The sequence below is a fragment of the Dromiciops gliroides genome, chromosome 3, assembly GCF_019393635.1.
Source record: "Dromiciops gliroides isolate mDroGli1 chromosome 3, mDroGli1.pri, whole genome shotgun sequence".
NCBI lineage: Eukaryota > Metazoa > Chordata > Mammalia > Microbiotheria > Microbiotheriidae > Dromiciops > Dromiciops gliroides.
The window spans coordinates 377,790,482-377,808,280 of NC_057863.1; the positions used below are offsets into that span (position 1 = coordinate 377,790,482).

A 17,799-nucleotide genomic window follows, 5' to 3' on the forward strand; every position below is an offset into this window, starting at 1 on the left:
TGTGAGAGTGGGAGAAATTTCATGTTGGGTGACTCTCAATTAATTGTAAGGATCATCTAAGTGCAACTTCAGGCTGGGTGCAGCCCAGAAAGGCCTTCAGTCTGATCTGTGGCTGCATTTATCTTTCTTGTAAAGAGAGGTTAGCTTGCATTGGTAACTGATCCCAGCATGCAGGACAGTGCTTTGTAAGTTATAAAGTATCCAGTATAATGACAATCTGTATGGGGACAATATGGGGTTTTTTTTACCCTTTGAATGAAAATGGCATATTGCCCCCTGGACTATATAGTTGACAGTGGCTACACATCTGTCTTAAAAGAGAAAATAGTTGTGATATCTTCTCTTTGATGGCTTTTCTATTCATGCCTCTCAAATTTTTAGCAAATAACCAATTTTGTCCTGGTAATTGTTGACTAAAATGCGGGTGGTGTCCCCAGCACTATTTTCCCCCTTATCTGTTTGATGGCTTTTTTATTTGAAGAGTATTTCAATCTAGGTGCAACAAGGCTATTAAAATTCTAACTCACTGGTAAATATAACATTGTTAAATATTAGCTCTATGAAAATTACAACACTGCTTTGACCATTTTTGACCTGGCCATTGCAAAGTATGTATTCAAATAACTGGAATAGATTTGAATGAGCATCCTATATTGGGGAGCTAGTGACAGGATTGTAAATTTAGAACTAAAAGTGACCTAAGGGTCATGTAATACCAGCCCTTCATTCTACAGATAAGGAAAGCAAAGTCCTGTGTACAGAAGTGACTGTCATTACTGATTCCCAGACTTGTTGTGTCCATAAATTTACCTTTAGAAAACTCTTACGGTCAATGCGACTTTTGTGTCATAGAGCTGGCTTTGGAAAATTCCCCTCAAATATATTTAATTATATAAATCCATCATCATTGCACTCAAAGTATTATTTGAAGATAACATTAAAGTATTGGTTTTCCAGTGCTTCGTGGGGCCAGGTTGCTTAAGAAGAATCATTACTTGGTATTTACTGGGCTTATGCTATGCTCATCTGCTCTTTTCAATGTCTCATTCTCTGCCAGATTTTGAAGTTTGTGCGAGAGTGGAGTAGTCTCACAGCCATGAAACAAAGAATTATCAGGAGAAGTGGACATATCTTTTGTAGCCCTGTTCTGGCTTTGGAAGAGATAACAAAGCAACAGACGAAACAAAATAGTACCAAAAGGTATGAATTTTACCCTCCTTTCTCTCTCCCTTTTTGTGAATATCTCCATAGGAGTAACCAGTAATATAATACAAAGTTGTACATTAATAACTTTTGTTGTTATTTGGCTGTTTCAGTCGTGTCCGTCTCTTTGTGACCCCATTTGGGGTTTTCTTGGCAAAGATGCTAGAGTGATTTGCCATTTCTTTCACCACCTCATTTTACAGATGAGGAACTGAGGCTAACAGAGTTAAGTGACTTGCACAGGGTAACACAGCTAGTAAGTGTCTGAGGTCACATTTGAACTCAGGAAGAGGGGTCTTCCTGACTCCAGGCCCAGCACTCTATCCACTGTAGCCCCTAGCTGCCACAGCAGCTTATTTCATAATTATATAATTGGATACTTTATAAATTTTCTCAGAAACAATAGAAGAGGGCAGCCTGCCTGGTTCTTGATCACAGTGAAATCCATTCAAGCAACACTACCTATGCCCAAAGATTGATGATAACAGCTCACATCTCTATAGGGCTTTCCCCAAGACAACCCTGTGAATTAGAGACTACATGTACTGTTCTCCCCATTTTACCCATGAGAAAACAGTCTAAGAAAGGTTAAGTTACTTAGCCATGGTAACACAGCTGATAAGAGTTAGGATCTGAATCCAAATGTTCCCTGACTACATGTCTAGCACTCTACCCATTCTACTCCGTTGTCTCCATTGTTGTGAGGATCAAATGAAATAGTCTTTGTAAAACGCTTTGCATCCCTTAAAACACTATGTAGTGGGCAGCTAGGTGGTGTAGTGGATAAAGCACCAGCCCTGGATTCAGGAGGACCTGAGTTCAAATCCAGCCTCAGACACTTGACACTTACTAGCTGTGTGACCCTGGGCAAGTCACTTAACCCTCATTGCCCCACCCCCAAAAAACCCAACACTATGTAAAGGTCAGCTAAGGATATCACTTTTTCAGTTTTATTCTCTTGTATGGCCTTGGGAGAGTGGGTTAAGGGAGTAATAAAGGGATTTCTTTGCCACAGTGAAGGCCCGTTTTAGAGCTGATAACATAGACCGGTAGTGGACTTGTTCAGCACAGTTGTGTGACATCTAGCACCGCTTGGCCACATGTGAGTAGAGGTGAAGTGATGGGTGTCAGCAGGGTTTTGACTTGGAACAGCCCAAGGGGCTCCTTCGCCAAAGTTGCCTTTTAGCTACTCCACCAGCAGAGATCAGTGACTTAGTGTCCTGCTTTTGAAATATTGCTGACTCCTTTATAAATATAAAATTTGTTTGTTACATTTCAGTATATTTAGGACCCATGATTTTGTTTGTGTGGATTGCAACTCATTTTTAATTTATAGTCTTACAGAGTTGCGTAAGTCTCAAAGAGGTTAAATGACTTGCTCTTGGTCACATCACTAAAAAATATCAGAGGAGAGATTTAAACCCAGGTCTTCCTGAGTATCCCACATTCTGCCCTCTAACCACATGACCTTAGTTGATTTAACTCTTTTTTTTTTTTTTTTTTTTTTTTTAGTGAGGCAATTGGGGTTAAGTGACTTGCCCAGGGTCACACAGCTAGTAAGTGTTAAGTGTCTGGGCCCGGATTTGAACTCAGGTACTCCTGAGTCCAGGGCCGGTGCTCTATCCACTGCGCCACCTAGCTGCCCCGATTTAACTCTTAATAATCTAGATTCAGTGTTTTCAGTGTTATATATTTTTCCTTTCTCAAGTGTTGTTCTAAAATCTTATTTATTTCTATTTGCTATTTATTTTCATTGCTTACTTGTTCTTAACTTTGCCCTGTGTCATTTCTGAAAGCTTAAGTCTTTTCCTGTGCTATATTTTCCTAAATTTTTTCCACTGCCACATGGCTCAAACATGTAGTAACTCTAAGTCTAGGGCTCTCTCTAACTTCTGTGAAGACCTTCAGATTCTCTGATTTGATCTAATTCTTATGATTTTTCAGATGTTTATTCATGGAACTCTTGTAGAAAATATAAATTACTACATTTCCCAAGCCTCTGAATAGATTCTTTTATACCTATTTAAGTCACTGAATTCAGTTTTCAAGCTTTATAAACCTTGAATAAAACCTGAAGAAAAGCTTAATGATATCCTTTTTCCTCCCAAAATTCAGAAATCTTTCTATTATCAACAAGAGATATTTTTAATTTATTTGTATGGCAAAATATGACAGAGAAGTGCTACTCTGGGGGATAAAAAACTGAATCAATGGAGAAAATTAAGATAAAGAAAGAGTTGAATTTAGGGAACCCTAGAGGAACCCATTACGATTTGATTTTGATGAGATTATTATTAATTTGTTGGACTCATAAGGTATGGTAGTACTCCAAATTACATTAAAATGTATAAGTTTCAAGTAATTTTCAGAAAGGAAAAAAAAAATCTGAGATGTAAACTACCCAGAGAAACTAGGACATGCTAATTAAAAGGAATTAATTGGGTAATTGCATTCCACCTACTTAAATTCCCCTGTTGCTTTAATTGAAAATAACATTCTTCTTCATTTCCGGTCTCTAAACTGTTGTGTGGTATCAAAAGTGCTGGGTAATAAGTTTCTGAATCCTGTTTTCAAGGGTGGCTGTATTTTAATGAAAGGTACAATGAGCCCTATATGTGCTGAGAATTATGGAAATGACCTTCACGTTTTCTGAAGACAGAATTCAAATCAGTAAATTAAAAAAGGAACTAAATAGTATAATATAACTTATTAATACCCCCATTACATTTGATTACTGGTGAAGCTTAAAAAGGAAGGTCAAGAAGTAAAGTTAAATGCTGTTTCTTACTAATACCCCTACCCTTTTTGTTTTTCTAAATGAACATTTGGCAAAAAGATATAAATGGTGTTTGTATATCGTAGGTGTAAAATCATGCAACAGATAGTTTGGAAGGAAAAGAGTGTATACATATATATATATATATATGTGTGTGTGTGTATATATATGTGTATATATATATGTATATATATGTGTGTATATATATACACACACACATACATATATATATACACATACACATGTGTGTATTTATACATAATGCATGTATACATGCTTGCTTGTATACATATATACACACACACATATGTCTATATTTAAACCCCCTTAATGGAGATCTGTTAACAATGTAGATTCTATTTTCGAATTTAGTACCGGTAATATTCTGCCTTATGTTTTTCTATCAGTGGTATTGCAAGGATAATCTAAACATGATAGGGAAAAGTATATATTTGTTTTATTTTATTATTATAAAAGAGAAAAAAAATCTAAGTAACATTCCATTGTTCCAGATACATAACTAAAGAAGATGTTGCAGCAGCTGCTGTGAAGAAGGTGCAGAGTGATGGGGGTAGCATCCGTGTGATCACAAAGGAATCCAGGTTTTCCTCTAAAAAACAAACCTCTTCAGCTGTAGAAACAGGGGAAACTACTATGAAGTAGGTTTTTAAAGCTAATAACATACATGATCACCATCATACCTTGCCATTTGTGTAGAGTTCTTCAGAGTAATTTTATAGAAGTTAGCTCATTTGAGCCTTATACCCTGTATGAGGAGCTGAGGTAGATGTCGTTATCCCCTTTTCAGCAATTTAAAAAGTAATCGGAAAATATATTTTGTTCTTTTTATTCTAATATATGAGCAGATGAGTAGATGTGTTCAGTTTCTAACTTGAGTACAATAAACTCTCAGTCATTTACAAATAGACTGGTAGTCATTGGCACAGCTTACTTTAAAATTTTTATTAATATTGCTACCTACTGTACTTAATTGTTTTATTGCTATGAAGAGGAACTTTGCTTCTTTTAAGAGCTGAAAGAGAAGGCTTTTTAAACCAAAAGGAGGAAGAGGAGGAAGGAAGGAAGGAAGGAAGGAAGGAAGGAAGGAAGGAAGGAAGGAAGGAAGGAAGGAAGGAAGGAAGGAAGGAAGGAAACCCTGTCTTTGGAAGGTTTGAACTAGAAAATATAGTTTCTAAATTTCTTTTCATACCCCATAGTTTTTACTTATAATAGTGTTGTAGCATTTTATCACATTATTATGCAAAAGTTTACTCAACCATTTCACAAATTATTGAATATTTAGGTTGCTTCCAGTTCATTGCAATTACACATAATTATAAGGTTCAAAGGTTTATCTTTGTGACTTATTATTTCTATTGCCAGAGTCCTCCAAAAAGATTCTACCCATTTGCAGTTCTACCAGCAATGTATGAGTATACATTTCTCCAAAATATGTGCAGTTATTTTTTTCTATTATTATTTTTCTAATTTGTTAAGTGTGGCATGTGAACCAGAAAATTTAGGGAGAATTTGAGTTTGACTTTAATGTTGGCTAATGCTATGCATCAGTATAAAAGAAGAGAGTCTTTTTCTATATGAAGAAGGAAAACAGGGGCCAGAAAGGGAAACTGGAAGTTTTTTTCTGTCTTAATCCTTTTCATAATTTGATTTGAAATATTTTAATTCCCAGAATACCCAAAACACTTAATAATTTTCAAATACAAATAGAAGCAACTTCTAAAGCTAAAAATTAAATTTTAAACATTATTATTTTACACTGCTTTACCTTTCTTGGTACAGATAATGGAAGAATGGCTATAGATTGTACCACTGGATAACTAACACAGTGCCTGGCACATTTTTAATAAATGCTAGCTCACTGACTATGTCAAGAACCTTGAGTTTCACATAGATTTATTAATTCAGACATTCCTCTACTATAATATGGAATACTAATTAGAGTTATAATATTTCAATATATCTGGGGTTTCACAAATGCAGGTGCCAAATAAGACTACTATATAACAGACATAATAATAACATTGTTATTATTTTTAACATTTACATAATGCTTACTATGTGCCAGGCACTGTGCTCAATTCACTACCAAATTATGATCTCATTTGATCTTCATAACCTTCTCTCTGATGGTTTATTCATTCATGAAGCCTACATTTATTTATTAGCACCTACTGTGTGCAAGGTACTGTGACAGGTGTTAGGGGTACAGAGTCAAAAATACAGCAGCCTCACCCCTTACAAAGGGAATGTGTGACATATATAGATATTAATAAATACAATACAGATGCAAAATAAATAAAAAATAAAATCAAGAGATGGCACTAATAACTGGAGGCATTGGTACAGTGATCTTGGAGAAGAAGGCATTTGAGCTGAACTTTGAAGGGAAGAGTTAAGGGTCCAGGAGACAGATGAAGGAGACAGCCTATGGAAAGACAGGAAGGCAAAACACAGACTATTTCCTACAAGTATCAGCAAGTAGATTAATTTGGCTGGAATGTTGAGTATGTGAGAAAGAAGCATATAAGTCCACAGAGAGAGCCTGTAGCCAACCAAAGAAGGTCTTTGCATGCTAAGCAGGTGTTTGTATTTTTATCTTAAATAGGCAGTAGGGAATCATTAAAGCTTCTTGGGCAGTGACATGGTCAGAGCAATATAGATTCCAACCCCTCCACAGCTTATTTGACTGTTACTACACCATCCCCAAAATGCATCACCTGGCTAACCTCAATGAACCTATCCAGGCTTCTGTGGGCCTGACCTTGAATGCCCCACAGAGTCCATTACCAGCCTTTATAGCTTGCTAAGGCTTGACAGAACTCTTCTTAGCTGGTAGAGCCTTGGGGAAGTGAGGGTTCAGCCATCTCTGTAGGATAAGGAGTCAGCCAAGTAGCACTTTAGAGGGAAGATGAGAGTTCTAGCTGAACAGCATGTGTTCAGTTGAAAGAAATTTCTAAAAGTTTCTCTGACTTCTGCATTCTAGCCGAGTCCAGGATGATCTCACCACACAACCTTCTACATCTAAGGGATTTTTGCAAGCTGTAGATATTGAAGGAAATCCACTTTGTCTCCACTGTCAACAACCTACTTGCCAATCTGGCCAACAGCACAAAGTGAACGCTTGGGATTCACGGTTTTGTTCTCAGAAATGTCAGGAGGAGTTTTGGATTCGATCAAATAACAGCTACCTACGTTCTAAAGTATTTGAAATAGAGCATGGTGTCTGTCAGCTGTGTAATCTGAATGCCCAGGAACTCTTCCTTTCTCTCAGAGATGCTCCTAAAAATCAACGGAAGAATCTCCTGCAAACCACTTGGATCTCAAAGCTCTCCATAGAACAGGTAAAACATAAAAATACTGTATTCCTGGGGTGGAGATGGGGGGCAGCCAGGGTAGGGGGTTGGGGGGGGAGGGAGTCAGCTTAGTTCTCATTGGCAGCATTTTGAAATACAAAGTTGTTGGAGCAAGAAAACCTCTGAAAGCTCAAAGTGCAAAGTATTATACTAAGAGCATGACTGGGTTTCTGCTCTGTTATAAAATGGAAACATGGAAAAATGGCTTATTTTTGATACATTATTGTCATAGTTCATTTAGATTTCTGGTCAGATTTCTGAGGTCTAATATGAAACTAATATGAAATTTCAGTTGAGAACATAATTTAAAATTTTTATTGTGTGTGGCTATGTGTATGGCCAGAAAGTGTTTACTCTTTCATGAACCACCCATCGATAGCTAAAATGTTGGTAGTTTTTTTTTTCCAGGTTTCTTTTCTTTTCTTTTCTTTTTTTTTTTTTTTGGTGAGGCAATTGGGGTTAAGTGACTTGTCCAGGATCACACAGCTAGTAAGCGTCAAGGGTCTGAGAACGGATTTGAACTCAGGTCCTCCTGAATCCAGGGTCGGTGCTCTATCCACTGTGCCACCTAGCTGCCCCCAGGTTTCTTTTTAAAAGCATACATTTTCATTTACTTACTAATATTGAATTTTAAATGGATTTATTAATAAGCATTTCTCAACAGAAAGATTAGGACACTGAGAACCAGTAAAATATTTCAGCTAGAATTTTTGGCCTTCTAGGTCTCTGAAAAACATGACTCAGTTGAGGAGGAGGGTCCTGGCAGATCTGCTGTAGGAGTGTCAGTCTAGTTTTCTCTCTTGCCTTAATTCAGAGGCTTCCAGTATACACCAAAGGAAAGCAACTTGAAAATAACTGCAAAATAGCATCAAAAAGTCCAAAAATCATGTCAAATAAATTATTTTGCAGCTGACAGAATACAGGTTAAAAGCTTCTGGTCACGTAGTAGCCCTAATCAGGCAAAGTGTCTAAGGAGAAGCAGCTTCCAGAGGCATCTAGCTGACAAAGTGGATAGAGCACTGGACCTGGATTCAAGAAGACCTAAGTTCAAATCCAGCCTCAGGCCCTTGGCAAGTCATTGAACATTTTTCAGCCTCAGTTTCCTCATCTAGAAGATGATGTTAATAGCAACCATTTGCTAGGGTTGTTGTGAGGATAAAATGAGACCTTTATAAAGCATTTTGCTCACCGTAAAATGTGAGCATTTGCTGGCCATTATCATTTCATTTTATTTGGAGGAAACTGTAGATGACATTCTAATCCAATTTTAGATGACACATGCCTGGGAGTGATGGCTAAAATCTCAATACTCCAGAATTATGGGCAAATATAATAACATCTTAATAGGGATAAATGCGAAGTCATATAATTGGGCCCAAGGACATCAACTTGTACAAGTGGAGGATAGGGAAGCTATAGCTTGGGAGTAATTAAGTTTAAAAAGACCTGGTAATTTGGTGGACTGCAGTCTCAGTGTGAATCAGAAGTATGAAATGACAGGCAAAAAAGCAAGCACTATATTATGATGGATATTCCCCCCTGCTCCAGGCCACCCAGCCCTTATCCCCTGCCTTTCTGCAAGTGCCATCTTTCCATTTTGCCCTCCTGGCTTTTTCCTCCCTCCCATTCCTGCCCCTACCAGGAAGTCCCAGAGTATTGGAAAGGCTGGCTTGAAAGATGACTTAGATTTGTTATGCTTGGCTCTAGAAAGGACAACGAAACCCAGTAGTCAAGAATGAAAGGGAGTCACATTCCAGCTCAATATGGGGGAAACTTCATTAGATCACTCAAAAAATAGAACGAAACCCCCCTGGAGTTAAAGCATTCTTTATGGGTTTTTGTTGTTGTTGTTGTTTGTTTATTTGTTTGGGGTTTTTTTGTGGGGCAATGAGGGTTAAGTGACTTGCCCAGGGTCACACAGCTAGTAAGTGTCAAGTGTCTGAAGCCAGATTTGAACCCAGGTACTCCTGAATCCAGGGCTGGTGCTTTATCCACTGCACCACCTAGCTGCCCCCTAAAGCATTCCTTATTATCCCTGGACTTCTTTAAGCAAAGTGGGTACAACTCTTGTCAACAGTGTTCAAGTAGGTCTAGTAGGGGCTGAGATCATTCCTTCCTACTCTCAGGTTCAAAGAGTCTGACTCTCTGGCTAGTATGAAGAACTGTCTAAAACAGGAGCATATCAGTTAGCAGTAAGTGAACACCTTGAGATTAGAAGGTGCTATCTAAATGGATGCTGCTCACAACAAGGAAATGTGGATCAGGGAGCTGAAGTCAAAGGCCAGACAGATTTTTTTAAAGGAAAAAAAAGCCATTTTGCTGAGAACCACAATACCATCCTTTGTGTTTGCTTCTGATACTACCACAACACACACACACAAGATTGGACATCTGACGTGTGTGTGTGTGTGTGTGTGTGTGTGTGTGTGTGTGTGTGTGTGTGTGTGTGTGTGAGTGACATGCCTTCTGACAGAATTTGAAAATGTTAGTGTGGCAAATAATGGAAGACTATAACACTATAGCTGAATATTTTACTGATTCACCTCAGGTGTACTACCTAGGCTCATTATGGCCAAACCATTATTGATCAAGTCATTGCCCAGTTCAGCAACAGTGATATAGTTTCTTATGGGCACTTCACAGCTATGCCAAAGCGTTTCGTGGCTGCCAAAATGGCAGATTTTGCTCATTTTAGTTTCTTCCTGGCTCAGGAAGAAGAAAAGAAAAACTACCTTTAATAGCCATCTTAGTTATATTTAAACATCACTGCTGTGCTCTGGCTTAGATTTGCCACCCCAGGCGAGATGTTAATATCGCACTCTATTTCCATGTAGGTCACTGTTGGTTAAATAGAAAGTGTGTATCTATGGCATGGTCTAAATAGAGGTTATTTTAAATGAGAAATTCAGTATATTTTAAACAAGGATACTAAAGAGATTTGGATTAATAAAGATGAGGTTCTAGCACATATAACTTTGTAAGTCGACCTTCCTGGGTTTCCCAGTAAATAACATACCTCTGAATTTATCTTACAGATGGCTAGAATTGAGGCCACTTTTACTTCTCTTGAAAACTATTAAGGTTTAAACTGTCATTGATAAAACAGCAAAGGCATTTAGGTCAGCAATTAAAAACTGCTTTGGTCAGTTATATGCAAAAGCACTTAATTTCCAATCTGTTCCTTTCTTTTCTAAGAATTTTGCTTCAATAAGTATGTAAACTAACTCAAAGGTGCAGTTGCAAGTGATTTTTCCAATCTGTCGGGAGTCTGATACTTTATACTTGCTTGTAAATTCTATCAAAATGAGTTAGGTGAAAAAAAATCCTTCTTTCAACAACAGATTTCTTATTGCCTACAAGGAATAAACCAAATTGCTAACCCTGAGGTTTTTTTTCTCTGCACAATAAAAGCTATAAAAAGCCACAGTAATGTATTTTCCCTAGGATTTTGCTGTATAAACATGATTGCACAATGCCAAGCCAACAATTACTCTAGTGTATGGTGTATAGCTGAAAAGTGCTGATGTGTTATGTTTTTATTGCAGTTAAATGAGATGATGATAAACCCCGTAGAAGGGCAGTTCTGGCAGGTGGATCACATTCGACCAGTCTACAGTGGAGGAGGGCAGTGCTCTCTGGAAAACCTTCAAACTCTTTGTACAGTTTGTCATAAGGAGGTCAGTCCAGGTTTACACCTATCTTTACCTCTCTACCCCAGGGAAGTCAAAATATCATTTGGAACATATTTCTGCAAACTTATGAGGAAGAATCTGTATTCAAGGTGATTAATCTGGTCTAGATGAGAAATGATACTGTTTGATTCTATCCGTCACCCAGTACAGTAAACTGCACCTGGTGGACTTTAAGATATGGTGCTCATTCTCCGTAACAGATAGACCAAAGAATGCTAACATAGACCAAAGTAAAGTAAGCTTTGAGATAGATCTTCTGGTCTAGACCACCCTTCATTTGAAAGATGAAGAAACAGAAACCCAGCTAGATGGAGTAATGACCCAGTGAGCGATGCAGGGCTAGAGCTACAGGCACCGTTTACCCAGTTCAGTGCTCTGGGCACTGCCCTGTTCAAGCCCTTCCTGCAAGAGAAGCACTTCCCTTTTCGTGTGTTTTAGGAAAAAGGCATTATTCCTGGCTCTTGTGATGATTTCTGCAACCCTTCTCAGTAATTCTCTCTAATTGAGACACAGGTGGGCTCTCAGAGTCAGATTACCCACAACAAGCCAGAGGATAGGTTAACATGTGACCAGACAACATCATAAGTTCAACCTCAGTTGTCCATTGAGAAATACAAACAAGCAGATCCCCAAAGGTATTCCAGTCTCCACAAATACAACAAGCTCTGCAAGAAGGACAAACAAGAGGAAAAGAAAGGGGCTGGCGCCAAATGTAGCTGGGCTAGTCTCCTCTAAAAGTGTGACTCCATAGAGATCTCAGACTTGTTTAGAGCCACCGTGTCACTATTCACAGTGATGTCTAAGAAGACTCTCCTATCCTAGTAAGTTGAGAGAGCTAGTAGTTCTAACAAACAGCAAGGTTATATATTGGTCCTTCTCTAAACTCAGAGTAGCTGCATTAGCTTGGGATCTTGGGGTAGGAGGAATTACAGAGCTATTGTAAACATCTCTGGTTTTCTGCCCTAAATGGTATTCTTTGGACTTAAGCCCTAATAGATTTGACTAAGAACAATACTCAGGTGTCATTATCACCTATGGGAGAAAGCACATGCCTCACAGATCTCGTAGTATTGGACAAAGACCCTTAAGTTAGAAATTATATGAATGTGGTATCTACTTATATCTGAGACCAAGGAAAAGCCTAGTAATCTTGTCATTTTCATCATTAAAGTTTTCTTAGGCACTGAAAAGCACATAGTATGTTTTACTGACAAGAGTATAAGTCAAGTTAAACTGATGGTTCTCAGGGGCAATTAGTTAAACTGTAAAGTTAAAGGGAAAAAAGGAAGGGGTATGATTTATCCATTAGCACAGATTTCAGAGGCAAGTTCAGTTCAAAAAATAATAATAGCTTACACTATATAACATGTTATGGTTGATACTTCCCATAATATTTCACATACATTAACTGGTTTGCTACTTTCAACAACTCTTTGAGGTCATTCAAGCACCAACTTTATATCTGAGAGAAGAGAATGCCACAGAAATCCAATCAATTAATCAATTATTTGTTGTGTTCCAAGCCCTGTCCTCAGTGCAGGGGATGCAAGGATATAGAATAAAACAATCCCTCCTCACAAGGGACATTCTGATGAAGAATACATGTAAATAAAAATATAGACAGCGTACATGTAAAGTTGACTGATACAAATATGTGCAGAGTCATTAAACACAAGGTAGCTTGGGAGAGAGGGCAGTAGCAGTATGGAGGATCAGAAAAGACCTGAAGAAAATGGCACTTGAATGGAATATTCAAAAGCAGAGAGGGACCGTGTGAACAGAGGCAAAGAGGAAATGCATTCCAGGAATGATGGGTGGCCGGTGTGGGCACAGAGACAGGAAAGGAGTGGCATAGTGAGGTACAGAGACAAGCCTCATCTGACTAGATTGCGGAGACAGAGTAATGTCTGGTGAGGCTGAAAACATGGCTTGGGGGGCAGGTTGTGAAGGGCTTTAAAAGCTAAATGAGGAATTTATATTTTATCTGAGAGGCAAGAGGAGGTCACTGGAGTTGGTGGAGTAGGAGAACCACTGGTCGGCTTTGCTTTTGGCAACGACATGTAGAATGAACTATAGTGATGAGAGACTTGAGTCAGGGAAAACAATATCATTGCAGCAGTCTAGGTGAAATAGGATGAGGACCTGAAGTAAGCAGGTGTCTATGTGAGTAGAGCAAAATGGTTGGATGTGAGAATTTGCAGGTAACAGATGAAGGTAGAACTGGCATAATTTAGCAGCTGATTGCTTCTGTGAAGTGAGAAAGAGTAAGGAGTCCGAGATAATTCTAAGATTACAAACCTGGATGTCTGGAAGAATGTTGATGCCTTCAACAGAAATAGGAACATTTGGAAGAGGACAAGATTGGGTGTGGGTTGAGACTTGAGTTTAGTTTTAACCATCATTGGGTTTAAAATGTCTCTGGGCTATCCAGTAGACAGTTGATGGTATGTGACCAAAGCTCAGGGGAAATTGGAAAAGAATATATAGACTGAGATTCACCTGCATAAAGATGATGGTTAAACTCTTGAAATCTGATGGGGTAACTTAGAGGAAGCATGAAGGGAATAAGAAGGCAGAGGACAACCTTGGGGAGGGGTCACTACATGGCAAATGAGCCAGGAAGGGCGCTTGAGAAGCACCAGTCATGTAGGCAGAAGGCAGCTAAGAGAGAGCAGTGTCCCTGAGAGACGGGGCGGGGGGCGGGGGGGGGGGGGCAGCACAGAGGTCAAGAAGGATGAGGACTGAAAAAGGATGCTTAGATGTGCCACTTTGGAGAGAGTGACTTCGGTGGAGCAGGGCCAAATGTCAAAGGAGAAGGAGGAGAATCAGCAGAGATGGGCAGTAAAACTGAGAGAGTGAGGAGAGACATAGGGCAGGAGCTGAGGGGATGGGAGGGTTTAGCAAAGTGCTTTTTGTTTGTTTTCAAGGCTGGAGAAGACTTGGACACAACTGAGAGTAATAGGAAAGAAACCTGTTGATAAGAAGCTGAACATTCAAGGAGGGAGGGGGTAGGAGAGGAGGTCATTGAAGTTGTATTCTTATGGAGAAGATAAGAGGAGGTGGCACCAAGGGCACTTGACTGTAAAGGGTTGTTGGCCTTGGCGAAGTCATACAGCTTAGTATGGGGCAGGTCTGGGGATGGGGCTTTATGGATGTGCATGCTGTTGTTTTGGATAAAAAGGATCCCTTCATAAGCTTTAGTCTTCCCTATAGAAAGAGTTGTAGATGTTAAGTTCAGTGAACAAAATGAGGCAGGATGATGTAAGATATTTGACCGTGTCTTTCTAAGAGAGTCCTAAACCATCCATGCTCCCATCAGAAATGGAACACAAAGCATCCTGGACTTGGATTCAGAAAACTTGGGTTAAAGGATAGGCTGCTTAAAAACACATCTTGAGTAACCTACATTTGGTCAGAAGTTTTTATTCGTTTGGTTTCAGACTGCCTTTTGGAGTTCCTTACTGATTGTATTTTACCTATGTTTAAGGTTAGGACCACAATCTTTTCTGTGTAGTTAATGTGCATTTAAATCAACTGTGTAGATTACTAGTATGATTTTTCACATAAACCATGAACCTATCTGGTGAGAGAAAGAAAGTATATGCAATTGTGGGCTTGAAGAAAATGCTGCTTTTTTTCCTTTCCATTATTACCTTTTTGTTGAGTTTTCCTAAGAAATTTTGTGAAAGAGTAATGAGTTGAACACAGTTTAACAGAAAGAACTATTGGATTGGACTAATTATCAAGAAATTTGGTTTCCTGTTCTAGCTATGCCACTAACTAGTTGGGCAAGACAGTCTCTCTGGACTTACTATATAAAATCATCAGATAGAAACCTTTCATATATAAAAGCAGCCCAGCAATCAACAAGTATTTATTGAGGTGATGCAAGATATTTGATCATCTCAAAAGGGCCCTTCCAGCATTGACAGTCTGCAATTCTTTGACAGCATCCTAAATTCTTCCTGTTAACTGTGGCCTTGATAATTAGTTGTTGCTACTGGTCACTTTATGTAGCAGGTCCAGAAAATAGGAAATGGGTATGGATATCTTTCCTCCTGAACTCTGATAGAGATTCCATATTTCTTCTGAGGATGCAACAAGGGCAGCCACCCCTGTGCCTCAATGTTAATTCAGCCTGCTCCTAGAATAATAATAATTTATAACTTAATTATCTGGAGACACCCAGGGCCCCTCTTTTCTGCAGATGGAAGGAAACATTCAAAAGCTGTTTTTTCCCCAAGTTAAGTTGCCTACCACATTCTCTCTCCCTCTCCCCGCCCCTCTCACTCACACACACACACCACATTCAATGTATTTACTCTAGGTGTTTCTATTTTAGCTCCTTGTGTATGCTTAAATAAGGTGCTGGGGAATAAGACAACAATAATGCATTTTTTCAGACTGAGAGACAGACCCCCAGTAGTTTTTGAGCCTGTTGCAGGTCTTATTGACACACTTCTTTATTAAGAGAGCCAGGGCATGCTCTGATTTACATGTATGTATCTGTTTTTAACTTTCAGAAAACTGCTCAACAAGCCAAAGAAAGAAGCCAGGCAAAAAGGAAATCTTTAGCTTCAAAGCATGGATCCGACATCACAAGATTTTTTATAAAGAAGTAAAATGCGAGCATTTAGCTGGAGCTTAAATGGATCAAATATAAAGGAATGGGAACTTGTAGATTTTTTTTTATTGTTCATATTTACCATTTTTAAAACTTGTAAAAGGTTAATCAAGAATTTCCAGGATTTTCTCTGCCACCATGGCATGAACTGTGTCAGTGTTACAGAGGGTTCACAACAGTTGTGTCAAGGCACATTCAACTAGAGGTATTTTGCCATAAGACACTGAGTATGATGGCAAAAATGACATCACAGAGTGCTAAATCTCCTTGATGTTGGGTTCATTCAGGATTGCATCCATGTTTCAGTGAGGTTTTTTAACCTGCCTTTTTCTATGAGTTCCAAATTACTACATCACACAGATTGATTTTGTGTTTTTTTTTTTAATCTACTTTGATACGTTTGAACTGGTACTAGGATTGGTGTTGGCATTGGAATGTTCTGGCTATCAGATAGCTTGCAGCCCAAAAAATATCTCTTTGCTAATATCATGCTTATTCAGAAATCCTGGGTCAGTCACTAAAATTATGCTGAGTATGCAGGAAGTGACCCATATTCCTGAAATGTCTCCAACTTCGTTTCTTACATTATGCATTTTGTGGTTTGGTTAACTTGACTTATTGACAGTAAATGTGCATTTGAAAATAAGCTAATGTATAGGCGGCAGCCAGGTGGCACAGTGGATATAGCACCGGCCCTGGATTCAGCTGGACCTGAGTTCAAATCTGGCCTCAGACACTTGACACTTAGTAGCTGTGTGACCCTGGGCAAGTCACTTAACCCTCATTGCCCCTCCCCTCCCCCCAAAAAATACACGAAAAGAAAATCAACTAATGTAAATACCATTTTTATGGGCAACTTGGTGTTTCTAGGTAAATCTGCTAATAAAGTTATTTCAAAATCAGCTTTCCATTTTAAAAGGAACACATTACTTAAAGACTTCATTTGATTGGTTTCTGAAATGCCTAAAAATAAAATTACCATCATTGAAATATTCTTCAGCATCCATCAGACAGGTAGGCTTTTCATCATGTCTAGTTTATCGTGAGATTAAACCAAAGGCACAGCAAGAATCATCAGGACCAGTTAAGAAGTAAGAACTACCTAAAGAACAACTTTAAAGGATTCAGTTAACAATAGGGAACTACTGAAAAACGGTACATCTGTTTGGTTATGTACCAAACTAGCCTAAAGATCTCCCAATTGTTTTTTTGTTTATCTTTGCAAAATAGAGGTCTTTGATAGAAAAGTGGCACAGGATAAGATTTCTTTATAGAATTGTGTCAAGTAGTACATAACTCATTCACTGGTTTAGTTTAGTGTTTTGTAAAGTAAGTCGTGTTTCTTTAGGCCTTCTCTCCTTTTTTCTGTATGAACTGTTGGCAGACTTCTACCTCTGTAGTTGGATCACTTCAAGGTTAATGTAGGATTTGGCATAGTTGGTATTTCAGAAACATGAGAGACTATAATCAGAGCCCAGCATGCTTTATTTCCTGTATCATAGCATGGTAGCAAGTTAAAAGTTTGGTAGCTATAGATCCCACCTGAGCAGTCTACTTACTCTGTGCCTGCAAACTAAGACATTAATCATAAGGGGAAAGACATATGAATTTAGGAAGTAGAGCAGATTGAGAAGAACTGAGCCAAGAGCATCTCCATTCCAGGTTTCAAAATGTTGACCATTCAAAAAGTTTTACAAGATTAAATGACATCAGCAAGCATCGCCCATGCAAGGTATTTACAAGCCCATATTCTTCCTGTCATTCACAACTTAACCTTGAATAATGGAGTCCCATCTTTTTCCAGGATGAAGTATTTAGCTCTTCTGAAGCATATTGAGGTTAAGGTTTTTGAGGCAGAAATCCAAGAGTTAAAATAGATCTGATATCAAAGGCTTCACACTACAGATCTCTGCAGGAGAGTTTTTAGAAATTTTTCTTTCTCAAGGGCACTTGCAAAATGGAGCCATCAACTAAGGAGATAAAAATGGAGGTCCAAACCAAAGCACAAAGAAGAATGCTAACCCAAACAGTGCATTCCTCTAGCAACACCAATAATCCAAAGGTGAGTCCTCAGAAGAAGAGTTGCTAAAATATAAGAAATCCAGAGTGGATACTTACTAGCTGTGTGAC

General features: G+C 38.6%; 1 protein-coding gene across 1 annotated transcript in view; it reads left to right on the forward strand.

Annotated features, from left to right (window-relative positions):
- The window catches only part of ZRANB3 (zinc finger RANBP2-type containing 3), a 210,225-nt gene extending 193,654 nt beyond the window's left edge, over positions 1-16,571 (forward strand). Inside the window, exons 16-20 of the mRNA XM_043997541.1 lie at positions 1,058-1,200; positions 4,492-4,638; positions 6,984-7,341; positions 10,899-11,030; positions 15,569-16,571. Of these exons, the coding sequence (XP_043853476.1) occupies positions 1,058-1,200; positions 4,492-4,638; positions 6,984-7,341; positions 10,899-11,030; positions 15,569-15,667 (879 nt within the window). The 3' untranslated portion in view covers positions 15,668-16,571. The remainder of the gene's footprint in view (positions 1-1,057; positions 1,201-4,491; positions 4,639-6,983; positions 7,342-10,898; positions 11,031-15,568) is intronic.
- Positions 16,572-17,799: the final 1,228 nt, after the last annotated feature.